The sequence below is a fragment of the Hippoglossus hippoglossus genome, chromosome 4, assembly GCF_009819705.1.
Source record: "Hippoglossus hippoglossus isolate fHipHip1 chromosome 4, fHipHip1.pri, whole genome shotgun sequence".
NCBI classification, from domain to species: Eukaryota; Metazoa; Chordata; class Actinopteri; order Pleuronectiformes; family Pleuronectidae; genus Hippoglossus; species Hippoglossus hippoglossus.
In genome coordinates, this window is record NC_047154.1 from 11,536,579 (window position 1) to 11,552,749 (window position 16,171).

Sequence of the window (16,171 nt, forward strand, 5' to 3'; positions counted from 1 at the left end):
CCTAAAGTTCAATGCAAAGCCCCCAGCAGAAGTCATTTTGGCGAGAAACAGCGCCCCCTCTGTTGTGACCATGAACCTGCTGATCTGAACCTGTGAGAAAACAAAGTGAAGCTAGACGCAGGACGCGGAAGTGATGCAGATGTTCCTGGAAACATCTGCACGTGCATCTAAAGTCTCTGTGGCGGAAGTTTACTCCACCCTAACCTGTGGATTCGCCGGTTTTAGTTCCCGGCGCCTCGGATTGTCGTGTTTTCTCTCAGCTGCAGATGATCCTGTTGTCTTCACTGATTATCGAGGGGCGGACCGCTACTGCTTCTGGTTCTGAGGTGAACTTGGCTAATAATTATTTACCTCAGGGCTCCACGCAGTGAGCAAAGGTTTCTGCGGTGTTGTCCCCGAGCTGCTGAAGCACCGTGTCAGAGGTGAGCTGATCCCTCGGGTCTTTGAATGCCGCAGATTCCACTGTTTCCTCCTCTTATCGTTACATTCCTCTGTTTCCAGATGACTTCAGCCTGGGAAAGTCTCCTGTTCTACGTACCAGAGCGCACTGGACAATGGAGGTGTGTGATCATGCTCATTTTCTATCTTCAACATGTGCAGTCGACTTTATTTTAGCAGCAAACTTGTTTTTGTGTTCAGTGTGTGGGAGCTGCTGCCCCACAATGACTGCTCTGTGGCCTGTCACATGGTTAACGCCATGAATTGAATTATATATGTTCAGTATACACACACACACACATTTGTATAAATATATATGAAGAACAGGTATAGAACTCAAGGTTAACCCTACACAAACTCTGTTTGTTTGTTCAGCTTTATAAAACTGAATTTGGTATTCATTTACAAAGTTGCACATACATTGTGTCATTTGAACTGGAAACTTGACAAAAAACTTTGCAATTCCTGAGCAGACAAAACAAAAATAGTCCCTAAACAGAGGTGAAAGATTTCATAAATCCAATCCTTCATGTGTGTGAATTCCTTCCCTGACACATGTCTGGCTGCTGGTTTACTTCCCCGTCCGGGTGCCACTCATCTTCCTGGTTGTATTGGAGCTATGTTACAAGGAAGATCAGAGATAAGCCATTTAATTGTCAGGGGGGAAAACACAAAAGAAAACTTTATACATAAACTGAATTTGGTTTACATTACACAATTGCATACAATGTCTCATCTGAGGCTGATGTGGAACAGGACAAACTGTATAAATCCGGGCTTTTCCTGTGCAGACAAAACAAAAAAACACCTCTTTACCTGGGACATGAAATGAATACGTTTGTGGGAGCACCAACTGGCGTGTGGACATTGTCCTTTTTTGATTTCTGTCACTTCTGTACAGCAGCTAGTGTTTGTCAAAGTTCAAAAATTGTCCCTCAGCGGTGTTGAAATCAGTCATCAAACTTTCAACAATTCAAGCTTCAGATGTGTCCTGACATGTGCTTGATGACAGTTAACTCCCTGACACACAGCATGTTTGTATGTCATGCTGCAGACAAGCGCACGGACCCGTGGCTGCTGGTCTACTCCCCCTTTCCGATGGTACTCATCTTCCTGGTCTACCTCAGCATGGGGTGGGCGGGCCCTCGTCTGATGAAACACAGGGAACCCTTCAACCTCAGAGTCGTTCTCATCGTTTACAATTTCTTCATGGTCGGCCTGTCTGCCTACATGTTCTATGAGGTTTGTCAGATCTGCTCTTTGTTTGTTTAAGCCAAGGGGCCAATTATATGTCACAATCCCTGATTCAGTAAAGTGCACATCTGAGTCATTCCTTGTTTACTGTTATCTTCATAGCTTTGAGCAAGTCACACAGCAATGAATATATTTTGAAAATGGTTCTTTGTTCAAGCACATTGTGCAGATTTCAGCTGGGGCCCCCTGGCCCCCCTACCACCTGGATCCGCCCCTGACCCTGAGCATGAAAATATGTCTTTTTAAAATATATATATATATATATATATTTCATTCATGACATTATTGTGTTTTATGTTTCTAGTTCCTGGTCACGTCGTTGCTCTCAAACTACAGCTACCTGTGTCAGCCTGTAGATACAGCAACAGCCCGCTCGGCCATGAGAGTAAGGTACATGTAGGTTTCTCACATACAACATTTCAATCAGGAGAGACTGCAAGTGGAATTTTTTTTGATTGCCATGTGTGACTTTAGAACTTGATGTCATCGTGGTTGAAAGGAGGTGTGAAATGAAAAGATTGTCTTCAGCAATATGATTGGCTGATTGAGATTATGGCAAAAATCTGATTGGATTACCACAAACAACCAGCCAGTCAGCTGATCAGAAGAGGTGGAGAGTTTGAAAGTATTGTAAATGAATGGAACATAGAGAAAGTCTGATAGAACTTATACTGAGCTTATTTTAGTCACTTTGTTTGTTAGTATTAATTATGTTTGGATCATAATTCAAAGTCAAGTTTTTCTACCAGTACGATTGGCTGTATATTCACTTTTACTTTGTTAACTTATTCTATTAGCTCCCTTCTATCTTGCATCTGTTCTGTTGTATATTTTCGTTGTACAAACCGTTCCACATGACGTGTGCCAGTGAGATTAATAAAGTTGTTTGAATTGAATTTAAATGCGTTAATAACAATATGTAAAACCCAGCCTCCTCCACTGTGCCCTCCGTCCAGATGGCCAAAGTCTGCTGGTGGTTCTTCTTCTCCAAGGTCATCGAGCTCAGTGACACGGTGAATATCACGTTAAAACATTTTCACATTCAGTCGAGCAGTGAGAAAATCAGAGTCGTAACTCCAACAGCCTCCTCTACTCCTCTGTGTATGAGCAGCTCTTCTTCATCCTGAGGAAGAAGAACAATCAGGTTACGTTCCTCCACGTCTACCACCACGGCACCATGATCTTCAACTGGTGGTCGGGAATCAAATATGTGGCCGGAGGACAGTGTAAGTCAACTAATGTAGTTATTCAATCCCAAATATAAAAAAACATAAAGCATTTAATCCATGTTTTTCCCTGAGTAGTCAGAGCATCAGGTTCCTCTGTGACAGAGCTCCATTGTTATAGAGACACATTAAAATGAGTGTCACCACTGCACTGAGTGACACAGTCCTTCGTCAGGACAAACAGCAGCACTGTGGTTTATTGTGAATTGATGCATTCACCATCACGCTGCTGTAAATACTCGTACTGTGGATTTATACTCGTGTATAAATCCACAGCTGACAATCTTCCACAACACATGTTAGAGCAACCTTTGCTCCATTTGATTCACTGTACATAAACGTGTGACTTCTGAAGCTCTATGTCTACAGTAGAATGGCGAGGATAGTTCACCTCCTGTCAATAAAACCTTTCTGGGGAGAAGCCAATCGGCAGCATGCACGAACTTTGACCCTTTGAACTTGTGACATTTGCCTTCACATTTGTGTATGAGACCATACGATGATGCAATACGACGTAAGCGTCTTGTATGTTAATGCATGAGTCAATGATTTAACAATATTGCAAATTTTAGCAAATTTACATAATTTATATTACTTATCACTTACTTTACTGCTGCTGTTGCTCTTTGCTTATTACCTAGATCTGTTTACTTATATTTAATTGAAGAAATTCATTTTATAGTTTCTTTTGCTGATTTTTATATTTTCCTTTTATATAGTTTTTATTCTTTATATTTCTGTATCTTCCTTTTTTAAATCTTTATCACAGGCACAGTTGGATTTGAGGATGACATGTTTCGTAATTTTGTTTCCATAAGACTTAAGTTCTTGATGAATGAATCATAGTGAATCTGAATGGTGCCGATTTGTGTGAGTACTTTTGTCCTTTAATTTCTTTGCTAAGACTTGAAGTTGAAGTGGAGACAGTTTTATATCAATACTTTTAAAAACTAGCTTTTCTCATTATTTGGATCCATTTCATTATTTGATGATGATGCTTTCTAATGGTTTTCCTGATTTGTTTTTGTGCTCGGTTCTGTTTCTACCACATCCTGCAGCGTTCTTCAACGGGATGGGCAACAGCTTCGTTCACATCGTCATGTACTCGTACTACGCCCTGGCTGCCATCGGCCCTCACATGCAGAAGTACCTGTGGTGGAAACGTTACCTCACGTCCCTGCAGCTGGTGAGTGGCCCACGCTCTGCGTGACAGGAATCAAACATGTGCACACAGAATGTCTTTTAGGACCAATCTGAACTTTTGTCGGCTGCCCCTCCAGGTGCAGTTTGTGATCTTCCTCGTGCACACGGGTTACAACCTGTTAGCCGAGTGCGACTTCCCCAACTCCATGAACATGCTTTTGTTTGGGTACTGCGTCACCCTCATCATCCTCTTCAGCAACTTCTATTATCAGAGCTACCTCAAGAACAAGAAGAAGCAGAAAATATGAGACGCAGTCACTGCAGCACTCGTCCACTAGAGGGCACAACAAGCCTACAGAATGAGGCTTTTTCTCATCGTCAACAGTCTGAGCTCATTCACAGAAGTTGTATATGTCTGTATTAAAACTACACTGTTCGGGTTAATAAAGCTTCACACTCCTCTCTGCATTATTTAATTATTAAAAAAGAGCCATTGAGTGACCAAACAATTTATTATATCTTAAACTGAGAAATGACAAACATTCAAATGATTGTTGTTAAACAAACTGTACATTTTATACACATGTAATGAAGGAGGTTGTTGTTTTTTCCTGCAGTATTGGCAGAATGAATGAGCCCCTCCTCTGGAAGTAAATGCAAAAGCACAAAACACTTAACAAAAAGAAAAGAAGAAAAGCAAACACACGGCAAAATGATATATTTTTCTCTACACTTCAGTCTGGAACAGATCGAAAGATGTAGTTCAGAGAGAGAGAGAGAGAGAGAGAAACCGAGAGGAGGGAGAGGACGTTTTATTTCAAAGTCCGTTCAGGAGTTTTGTATCGTCTGAAGTTGACATGTCAAAGCCGAGGAAATGTGGAAGCTTTGTCTGATTGTACTTTGTACGTAAGTGTGTACGTGATTGCACCAATGTAACCGAGTCACAATATCTGTACATGATGGGTTCTTGATCAATAAATGTGATTCTGAAGCTCAGAAGGAAAGTTTCTGTCTCTTATGTTATGATTGTTTTAAAAAGTCATATTTTTTTCACAACTTACAAGAGGAGACTTCCATTTGATTTCTTTGATTTGTTTAAAATCAATAAAACCTCCTGAACCAGAACTGATCAAATCATTTAAAAAGTTTTCCCTTTAACATATTTAAAATGTTTAACCGAACAGTTTCCCAACCTGTATGTGTGAATCTGAGATCACAAGACAAACCTGAAAGTTCTCAGAGTGATTGATGAAACTTTCATCATGTTTTGGGGGATGCAAGAGACAGGAAGGGACAAAATCGATCCAACAAAGGAGAGACGTCCTGACTTCTACCTGAAACACCTGATCCCAATATTCACATAGTGCCAACTCACCAGCGTCTGTGGGAAGACAACGCCCTGCAGGGGAAATACACTCATATTCAAAACCTGCACATCCCGGGTTCATAACAGAGGCTCTCTGTTGTAACTCTGTCTCCAGCTCAATCCCAAATAACCCTCATGACATCACTGTGACATCATTGGGACAATTTCTCAGACATTAGAAAGCAGAAGTTGTTTTATAGTATTGAGGTATGAAATTAGCTGATGTGAATGAGTAAAATCAGTGGAGAGTCCCTGTAACGTCCCTCAAATCTTTGTTTATTTTCTTTTAAATAGTTTTCTTTTCTCCTGAAAATGGTTTATTTACAACCAGGAAGAATCTCTTTTCAGTTTTACTGGTGATGAGACATTTTTGTTTTAAGGGTTCACATAGTGTTTCGTAAATAACCTAAACTGACTTCAAGAGATTTTGAGATAATGTTTTCACTCCTGTCAGTTTGTGGTTGGTTTGATTGTGAGTAACATTACACAAAAACAACCTTAACAGATTTCCATGAAACTTGGTAGAAGGATGTGGAGGCGCAGATCTGGAAAGAATCTGAAAGATTGGGAGTTTTTCAACGTTTACACTGATAATTTATGAAGTTTGATAAGAAGAGCCAGGCACATTAAGGGAACTGATCTACGAGTGTGTGATGAAATCATTCAGTGTGGTTTAATTTGAGAAGACTGTTGGGCCCTGGTGGAGGAATGTGCTCTACTGAGTGCCATTCTAATTTGGTCAGTTTCATCATCCATCTGACACCTGCAGTAAGTCTGTGGGACCTGGAAGAAAACAGGAACTAAAGGAGAAGTGTCCCGAGTGTGTGAAGACACATGTGAAGGAGTCGGACTGCAGCGTAGTAGAGTGTGAGTGGTGAAGCGTGTCCCGCTCCAGTGTTGCTCTATGTCTCTGTGTAGATGGATGACATGTGGCTCAGGCTGCGGTCGAAGTCTGCCAACCTGGAAGAAAATGCTCTCCTCGGGGCTTGACGTGAACTGGCACCCTGCGTTGCCCTGCAGCTCCTGGGTCAAGTTGAAGCCTGGAACAGACATGATGAATGGGTTTCAAATTTCTGATAAAATCATTCAGGTTATTTTTTATGATCTGTATCCTTTATGATTCTGGAAAAAAAGGCCCAAGGTAAATCGTTATTACCCGAAGAGCCGGCAGTGCTGGTCGACATGTGGAAGCCATTGTGCTGATGGGAAGTGTAGGCGTTGAGAATCTCCGGGGACGTGGACACCACCGACCGTTCTGCTCCATCCTGTAGGAGTCTCCGAAATGGAAGCAGCTCTGAAAGCTGCCTTGGTATTCTAGGAAATGAGGGAGGATGTTAAAGAGGGGATGAGACGAAGAATGAGAGAAGAAAAATAGAAGCCTGACTTGATCAACTGCCACCAGCGTCTATGGCCGATTGTTTCCAGGGTCAGTGAGCGTCCGCTCCATCCGGCTGAAACTTAATGGGGCTCTCAAATTATGACAATGCTATATTTGTGCTCGAGCTACCTCTGCCAGCCCCATAGTGTGTAACGTTCGTCCCCATCGTCTCAGTTCGTACTCAGAATCGACCGCAGGAGTCACGATAATGGGGAAGCAGCCTTTCCACGAGCGCTATTACGCAACTGCCTGACCACAGCGTGGTTAGCGAGATGTCCATGTGTAGATCTTTACAGGGAAAACAGTGTTTAAGGCATTAGGAAAAAGGCTCGGGAGTGACAGCTGAGCCTTCCAATGTTCGGGCGCTGAGAGACAGCTGAACACATGAGCCAGCGTTTTGTTGGCTAATTCAGTGCAGGGAAAGGCTTTCCGGCGTGTGGTTTTCCCCACTCTGTTTCTTCGACTGTAATCTCTCTGTCCTAAAAATGCTCTGACAGAGCCACAGGGCAGTATCAATGCTCCGACTTCCTCTCTCTCAGGCCTTTCTTGTGGCTCTGGTGGTGCAGACACAGAGATGTTAAGATATAAGTGTATTGAAATGACCCGGCACTGGGAATTCCTTCAAAAGGACATCATGCAAGAGTAATAGGACAGGTTAATGTTGCTGAATACCTGCCACGGGAAAATACAATTTGAAACGCTAATAGCCATTTTCAAATTCAATCCAAAACAGATTTCCTGAAACAATTTAGGTTACATTCAGCCAGATGTCTGGAGGTCTATCTTACCGTCATTAGCAGACTGATGATGGTGATAGTGAGAGTAGGGCTTTTGGTGAGGGTGAACATGCTGTTTCTCCAGAGGCGGAGGCTGCGGTGGTGTAGGAGGAGGAGGCGTCCCTGTTCCCTTCATCCCAGGAGACAGGAGGGGGCCCGACACCCTGAGGAAGACACACAGAGGGTGGGTGAGACATACTGTATGTGTTTAAAGCACTTAACAGTGTCGATCACTATTCAATAAAGTGCTTCATGCAATGTGACATCCCAATCAAAGCCCGAGCTACACGGCGGCGTGCGAACCACATGATCGGACAAACCCAGCAGGGCCGTCAGTGATCCTCCGCACACTTGAAGAAGGAAACAGTCCAGGCGTGTGGAAAACTTTGGCTCCCCACACGTAATCGTTCCTCCCACCACATACTATGTCTTATGTCAACAAACGGGAGAGTGTGCATTCAAGTGAAACCAACCCCCCCCCCCCCCCCCCCCCCTCCCGCTTCCCTCCCCCCATTCACATTCACACACACACACACACACCACACACACACACACACACGTACACGTACACGTACAACACACGACACGCACACACACCAGGCGCCCACCATGGCAGTGACCCAGGCTTTGTGGCCTGGAGGAAAGAGGGCACCATCGTGTTTACATTCACGATGTCTGAAGTGAAGGAATATTAAGATATTACATGTTTGTGACTCTGTGGCCTGGAGTCTGTGTTTTGAGAATATTGATTGTTTAAAATAAAGGTTTGTCCATGTTACTGGATACATTTGTCATCATGATACACAGCAGGAGGCAAATCACATTTAGGGACATTCATCAGCTTAAACTCTACATCACTTTGCACTGAGTGATATTTAAACGTACAATATGTAACTTCTGAGGGTCTCTCAAATAAATCAACAACAAAAGACCTAGTTTGTTGATGTTGTTGTGAAGGAGCGTGGGATCATGGGAGTTGTTGTTTTCACTGCCATTGCCGATGAAAATCTACATGTTAGTGGATGAGGTTATGTATTAAAGTTTTATTCACGTTACTCAGCAAACGGCAATGACTAGTCATGATTTATTACAAGTAACCAATACAAAACAGCTTGACTGGCTTTCAGAGTGTTTTTTCATTTGTCATATGTCGTTTGCCATGGAAGTTATAGCAGAGATGAGCAAAGCCGCACGCAAAGCTGACATGACGCAATTAAAATGCGACCAAAATCACCTTATTTGTGAGATCTCTATGGTTTAAAGGCAAATGGTGAAAAGTTATGATCATAGCAGCTGCTTGTATTTCTGCCACATCATAGTTAAAACGGCCCACGCTTTAAAAACCTGCAGAAGGAATGTATCCTCTACATCATGGTTCATTGAGCTTCTGCATAAGCTTTCATTATTATCAGAGAATAAGTTCTGCTTGACATCCTATCGTCTAACATGAAAAGTATGCTGCTGTCATGATGGCTGTTAGTTCTGTCATTGCTGTGAGCAAAGGAATGGTTTTCCTCACATTTGTATAATTACGTCATTACTTTGCTGAAAGATGTCCTCCTCATGTGATGTGATGGCAGTTTAACGTGTCCTGAGACTATAAAGGAAGGAGTAGCTTTAGGAATACTCCTGTTCAATTTCTTGCGAAGTGATTGAGAAAATTGATACCATTCTTGTGTCTGTGCACAAAATGTGACGCAAAGAGCCGAGAGATTGTTAGTTTAGTTTAGGACAACGACTGTAAACAGAGAGAAACTGATCAGTCCAAAGGCTTAAACAAAAACTATCAGCAACTGTCTTATATCCTCATTTATTTCATCGATGTAAAATCCAAAATGTAACATTAACAGGTTGTATGGAGATGTAGCGTGTTAATTAGTCATGTTTAGAAATGTTATCACCTTTAGACACAGCCAGGCTAGTTGTAGAATTAATGCTAAGCTAACTGGCCTCTCCAACATGCAGTATGGTATCAATCTTCTCATCAAACGTTCAGCAAGAAAACAAATAAGTATATTTACTAAACATGTCAAACTATTCTATTACCACATCTGGTAATTATTCACACACTTAAATGTTACATGTGAAACTTAACAAGAAACTCTAATTGAACAACAGTTTAATGACTTCATGTTGAACACTTGACATTAACTTGACGAAACAACAGCGATAAAAGAGTGATATCGAACAGACCTGCCTTTAAAAACAGAGCCGGCCAATCACCTCCCTCCAAATATTCAGCAGCTACTTACTACCCTCTCACGACTGCATATCAGGAATGCCAACTCATAAACTGCTGCTGTTGCTGTGTGTCTGTGTGGTAGCATATGGTTTGCACTAAGCACTATATGAACGTGATGACAGAGTGTTGCTGGTTGCTGGTTGCTGGCCTGGCTGGAGACTGCGATATGACCTACTGCTCCGTGCACGAGTCACGCCCACGCCGCTCGGTGACTGGCAGTGGCTTTTGGCAGAGAGTGAGCGATGAAAGTAGATGCTAAACAATGTCAAACGAAAAGTGCAAAATGCTGCTATATTTACTTTACAGTTTAATTAGCTGCAAGACGCAGCTTCAGGCTGCACATGTTTTTGCTTTTATCAGCGGAGATCATCAAAAAACTAATAAAAAATCAACTCTGGCATTAAGTCTTTTTATTGCCTCTAGAGGAGTTGTTGTGTTTTTGCTTCTGTTTGTCTTCTTCCTGTTTGCTTGTCACAAACTGAACTGACTCCCTGAAGTCTAGTGGAGAGATAAACCTTGAGTCAGTATGTGACTGTATTTTGGTGATTCCCATCATATGGAAAGTAACTAAGTAATTGTATTTTCTTGTGCTTAACTTGAGTATTTCCACTTTTTTACTTTCACTACATCTCTGACTACAAATGTTGTACTTTTACTGAACTGTCACTACACTATACGTTGATCAGCTGACAAAATGTGGTACATTATTTTAAACAACCCAATACTATTTAAAGTACTATTGGCTTATACTCTACTTAAGTAAATGTAACAACATAGGACTGTTACTTGAAAGAATGGACAATTGTTATCATGTGGCATTGCCCCCTTGCTGAAAGTCTCACTCCAGTAGCTTGTTGCACTAAAACCCTAAAACTCAGCTTTTATCCTAAAATGTACATATTCAAAATGTTTGTAAAGAAATTAATTCCACCGTGGCCTTAAAATGACTTAAATGCAGCTCTACATGTTCCTTCCTGTCATGACTGGGATCTATGAACATGCAAATGTGTCCCCTGCTCCTCGTCTCCCCACCCTCACAGTGCCACCTGCAGCTAAGGAGCTTTTTCAAGCTAATGAGGCCCACCCACAGGTTGAAAGGTTTGGTTTCTTAGATTTGTGACTCCCATAACTAGCCTGCACTTTATGATGTTGGAAATTAAATATTTTAGACTGCCCCATAACAGGGAGGCTTGTCGTGACCGCTCGTGTTACAACCTCCACAACCTCAGACGGACTGCACACCACACAACTGGAGTATTGTGGAGAATACATTTAGCAAGCCATGATATGTAATTCATCTCAGCAGCTGATTATCTTTCGCCTGCATTCGAGCATGTGTGACCATGCCCTTATGTGAATACATAGCCATGGCATTGGCTGTTTATTTTGCTCAAATTATGTCTTTTATCACATAAAAGCCACAAAGGAGACATGTTAACATGTTTAAAAACTTGATTTTCACCAGAGGGGGACTTTAAGTAAAAGATCTGAACACTTTCTCCAGCTTTCATTATAACTTTGACATAAACAAAATGAGGGACTTTCCAAATCCAAAGGTCGCAGGATTAGCCAATGAAAACAATTTAAATTTAGGAGATAGAGCTGATACCTTTAAAAGTAACAACAAATCGGAGGACTACCTGGAGGTTACCCCTCTTGTCATTGTGTAAATGTTCATATAGGTATCAGATTTAACAGTATATGGACTACACTTGACCTACATGTCTGTGCCGACAAAATTGAAGAGGCTTGTGTGACACCATGTGTTAGTTCAGCACTGGAGAAGCTCGCTGTTAGCGAGCGTGTCTAATCCACGGGTTGGCATAGGCCCAGTGCATGGCCATGTGTTCCTGTGGAGAGCACCGTTCCCCCAGGAGCTGCTGTCAGCACAAACTCGGGAAACAGTTATACTGTTCATATTTTTACGAGCTGCCTCTATGTGCAGCTAAAGTGAATCATAAGCTAATCACTGCCAGCTGCCACTGGCCCTGCTCTCGTCGCTCTCTAGCTCGCTAGCAGCTCGAGTTTGAGGTATGAGGGGAATCTTTCAAATGCCACATTAATCTCTCCTGCGATATTCATCTTCACTGACCATCCTGCATGCTCTCCTTTTTCCAGCCAGCCCACCCACTTTTGTTCCGCTGCAATGAGAGCGGTTTGACCATTGACCTGTTGATTCCTGAAGGTAGAGCTGGAGGGGAATTTAAGGTGAGGCCATCCAATTGATGGACTGTATTTCATAAATACAGAGAAGGTCATTAGGTTAGGGAGGATGGAGAGAGAGAGAGAGATGTAAAATACTGACTTCTATGGTCGGACTTCGGAGATGTTAATGTGAGGTCTTTTTTAAAGGCCTGAGGAGCTAAAAGGTTTACGAGACGCAAACCGTGGCTCACTACAGTGGACACCAGCTCGGTGAGTTCGACTTGAGCAGCTCTGTGAATTTTTCTGTGAGTAATATGGGAAAGCTGATGTCATTCTGGGAATGAGCTTTGGTTCTACTCTGAAGTTGTTGGCTTCACTCCAGCCTTACAGAACACTACAAGAAGAAGATGAAGAGGACATTCCGACCTGGCCTGTCTGAAGCTGCCCTGGAGCCACACAAGTCCAGACAAAACGATTTGTATTCAGGTATGCGGGGCATGGACGTCATCACTACAGGAGTGCAGCTATTGTCCAGAAACATTACGACTTATTGATTTTAAAGAGAAGCTGCCTTTGCAGTCTTGGCTCTGTGTGCGGCGGCATGACGGGATGGAAAGAAAAGCTGAAGATTCATGAACAGTCCTGCTCTGCTCCTCGTTTGTCTTCCTTCACCTGCAGCTAACTGTCCCACCAGGGAGCAGGGATCAGACCATGTCCTCTGCAGACCCTACATTCCCCACAAACACTCTCCGCCTGCCCTCTCATCTCCACCCCCTCTGTAGCCGATCAGTAAGCCCTGCTGATGGATGACGGGGGCTTCTTTGGCGCTGATCGGTGGGAACGCTTCTGGTTCTGGTTAGCAAGCTAAAGCTTTGCTTGTGAGACAGACTACAGCATCCTGGCTAAAGCTAAGCTAAAGCTAAGCCAGCCCTGCAGGCCCCGCAGTGTGAAGAGCACAGCTAGGGTTGGGGAATATTTCCTAGGCCCTGGATACTCTAAGAAAGATAAGATGCACCAAACGCAGAGGATCCGTCCTTAATCACCGTCCTTCCTGGAGGTATTTTGACAGTAAATAATCCGATTTTTGTCCTTTGAGTTAAGTGTTTGCGTAGACGGGTTAATTGAAGACTACATGTTATTAACTGAGCGCCACAAAATGAGCGACTGCCCACATTCCGCCATCAGCGACTACCTCAAAAATGTTTCTGTTTGGGTTATGAGATTGACACTCGTTTTCTGGATCACTGGAGAATGATAATGGCTGGAAGACAGACGGTGTAGAGTTACAAGAACGTGGACGTCCCCCTTCAGTTCAGGGACTCTTAATGTAGCTCTGTGCCGTCTCTGCCGTCACTCTAATTAAATTAGCCCATGTCAATCATTGCCAAGGTATCAAACCGACTCAGTATTTATAATATTTGCAGAGGGGCTCTAATATCAATACCTGGGTAAAGGCCGTAGAGACTCCCCTCTGCAATTATATAACCACATATGGCCGAAGCAGTGAATGACAACATTTACCACCCATCTCTCTGAAGAGCACCGGCCACCGTGGACGAACAACCATCTCTATGAGAGGGAGGCCCTACACACACACGTGCCACACCAATCACCAAATGCATTTTACCTGGTATAATTTAATATTAGCTTCAGAAAAATGGCACTGCTATTTACAAAGTCAAAAGAGTCTAAATGGCCCATTTGAGTCAGAGTAAACACATTTAGCCATGAGGTCAGAGGCTGCCGCACGAGAGGCAGGTTAGTTTGATAATTTTGTCAAAATGTTTAATGTCCTGCTAAACCGTTTGGGAAAAACAAGTGCGGCGCTGATATTGACTTTGGCAGCAGCCTGTATACTCAAGGCCTTAAACATGTAAATCAAATGCTCCATCTTCAGGCAAATGTAAGTAGACGTTTCATGCCCGGCTAGTTGTAGGTTCTGCAACAGCTCGCCCCCACCCTCTGTCCATATGGTGCGATGAACGGATAGAGCACTACAGTGTGTGTGTGTGTGTGTGTGCACGTGCCTTCATGGCCGCTCTTGGGTCAAACATCTTGGTTCGATGAAATCTGTAAATTTGGAAATTGCTGTAGTTGTATGAGGGAGCTTAAGGTGGGGAGTCAAATATATACATGAACAAGGGAGATGACATATTTGGCATAATGGGCACTTAGGTTAGAAATGTAGAGAAACACACACACACACACACACACACACACACACACACACACACACACACACACACACACACACACACACACACACACACACGTCAAACACACACGTCAAACACCCAAAGGAACAGACCCACATCTCACATCCAATATGTCCCCCTGCCCATGTACCAGCTCTTACAGCATCCCCCCCACTCAGGTTCTTTTCACTTTCCATTTCTGTCCCTGCTCAGGTAATTGTGAATGCTGCTGAGAGAGAGGCACCGAAGCCACGAGGTAATTTCAACAGCGTTCTCCAGTTTTCAAGGCTTGAAACAACACATCACCTTCCAGATGCTTCCAGAGGCCGACCTGACATCTCCGGGCGGCACTCGGACGTTTACATCCACACGGTTTAAACTGCGGCAGGGCAACCGGTGCAGTGTTTGTGCTGGAAGTCGACCGCTCTGCTGTGCCTCACACCCCAATCACATGCAATCATGTGTGTTTCCTGGATTACTATATGTAAACTCCTCTCACTCACACACACTCCCACACACGGAGACACACATGAGTACGAATGAGTGCACAACTCTCAGAGCAAGAAAGCCATCAAAACTCATTGTGTCATACGTCTGTGCTGTATATACTCCCATAAAAGTGTATATACACACGCAGACACCCAAAGAGCAGACCACAGAGTTAAAGGAAAGCATGTTTATGTAACACGATCACTGTTGTAACACACACTTTATGATGTTCGATTCCGTCCACTCTTTCTCAATGTTATTAAACTGTAAAAGGCTGTTTTCCTTCACTACCTCCCTGGTTTTCGGCACATTGTTTAGCACAGTACACACAGTTGCCTCCTGACGACACTCGGGCTCTAACTCCGCTCCGCTGGCTCTCTGGGGAAATCATCGGCGCTAATAGGAAACATTCTGTGCCTCTCACGCACACGTTCATCCCTGCTGAAGTGTCCCCAAGCAAGGCAGTCGCACCTCTACGAGCTGCAGATTTTCAAACTGTAGGTATCTAATGTAAGAGGCAGTTTCGTATGAACAGGTTTCAGCAGAGTTGATTAATTAATTCTTCTTTAGTCTACAAACACATTCTCTTCTTCGCCAAAGATGTAGAAACAGTGGCACACTTAGTAAATCATCCTCAGTTTTACAGCTTCTTTTTAAAAGTGTCCCCAGATGTACTTATTCTCACAATTATCTGAGTGATACATCATCTTTTTAGATGGTATAGTTTTATATATTTTTATTGTGGTATATGTGTCTAAAGGAGTATAGGAGTACCTACAGTACATCTGTACAATATACTTGTTTTTTTCTCTTTTCTTTTGACTCTTGTCCTATGAGAGTAAAACGACTCACAACACAAACACCACAGGATGATACTATCATGCTGCTTTGACACTTTACTCTCATTAAAGTGTGAATCATGTCCGGCCAAGCGGTTTGGTCATCGTGCTGACGCCGTTGTATCCAGTAGAGATGGGGGACCTTATGAACACTGATTCCAGAGCCAGAAATATGGCTGGTGATGTGTCACGTTGACCCCGCGGTGACCAGCACAGCCCCTCCTCCCAGGAGGCTTGTCTCAGGGGTCGGGGAGCTGAGTTTGTTTCCAGTAAGACCGCCAAATTGGTTTGTCAGCAGGACAGAGAGGCTTAACCTAACATGAGCTAAGTGGGTTCGCCCAGCGGTTCGTCCCCGACTCAGGATAATAAATAGGTGAAAAACAATGGAAACAAGGGTTGAAAATGTGATCATAATGATAATATCAGGGAGATGCTTCGCTGAGAAGGAAGTTTGTGCTTCGCTAAGTTGCTGACCTTTGTGTATTGTGAGGATAAATACACACAAAGAGTGCAGTGTGTGTAGCAGTTAATGTGGAAAAACGTTTTTCAGGGTTCATCCGTGTCCACTGAGGTTTTAAGTAACTTCAGCTAGAAAAGTTTTACCTCAGCACAGTGTGTTGTCACATGACTTTACGTCACATATCTGAACTTATATCTGCCATTTGACATAAAATGTTATG

At 43.1% G+C, this 16,171-nt stretch overlaps 2 protein-coding genes across 4 annotated transcripts in view; one reads left to right on the forward strand and one right to left on the reverse strand.

Annotated features, from left to right (window-relative positions):
- The first annotated feature begins 501 nt into the window (after positions 1-501).
- On the forward strand, positions 502-5,057 carry elovl8b (ELOVL fatty acid elongase 8b). The gene is given in 8 exon segments (XM_034582030.1): positions 502-528; positions 530-560; positions 1,493-1,680; positions 1,997-2,077; positions 2,649-2,705; positions 2,804-2,918; positions 3,977-4,104; positions 4,199-5,057. Coding segments are annotated over 8 exon segments (798 nt in total). The 3' UTR covers positions 4,370-5,057.
- Positions 5,058-5,398: 341 nt separating this feature from the next.
- LOC117759724 (zinc finger protein GLIS1) overlaps positions 5,399-16,171 on the reverse strand; it is a 75,177-nt gene continuing 64,404 nt past the window's right edge. For all 3 annotated transcript variants that reach the window (XM_034582025.1, XM_034582023.1, XM_034582024.1), the window contains 3 exons: positions 7,594-7,745; positions 6,584-6,741; positions 5,399-6,467 (listed from right to left, as the gene is read on the reverse strand). In XM_034582025.1, the coding sequence (XP_034437916.1) occupies positions 6,456-6,467; positions 6,584-6,741; positions 7,594-7,745 (322 nt within the window). In that variant the 3' untranslated portion in view covers positions 5,399-6,455. The remainder of the gene's footprint in view (positions 6,468-6,583; positions 6,742-7,593; positions 7,746-16,171) is intronic.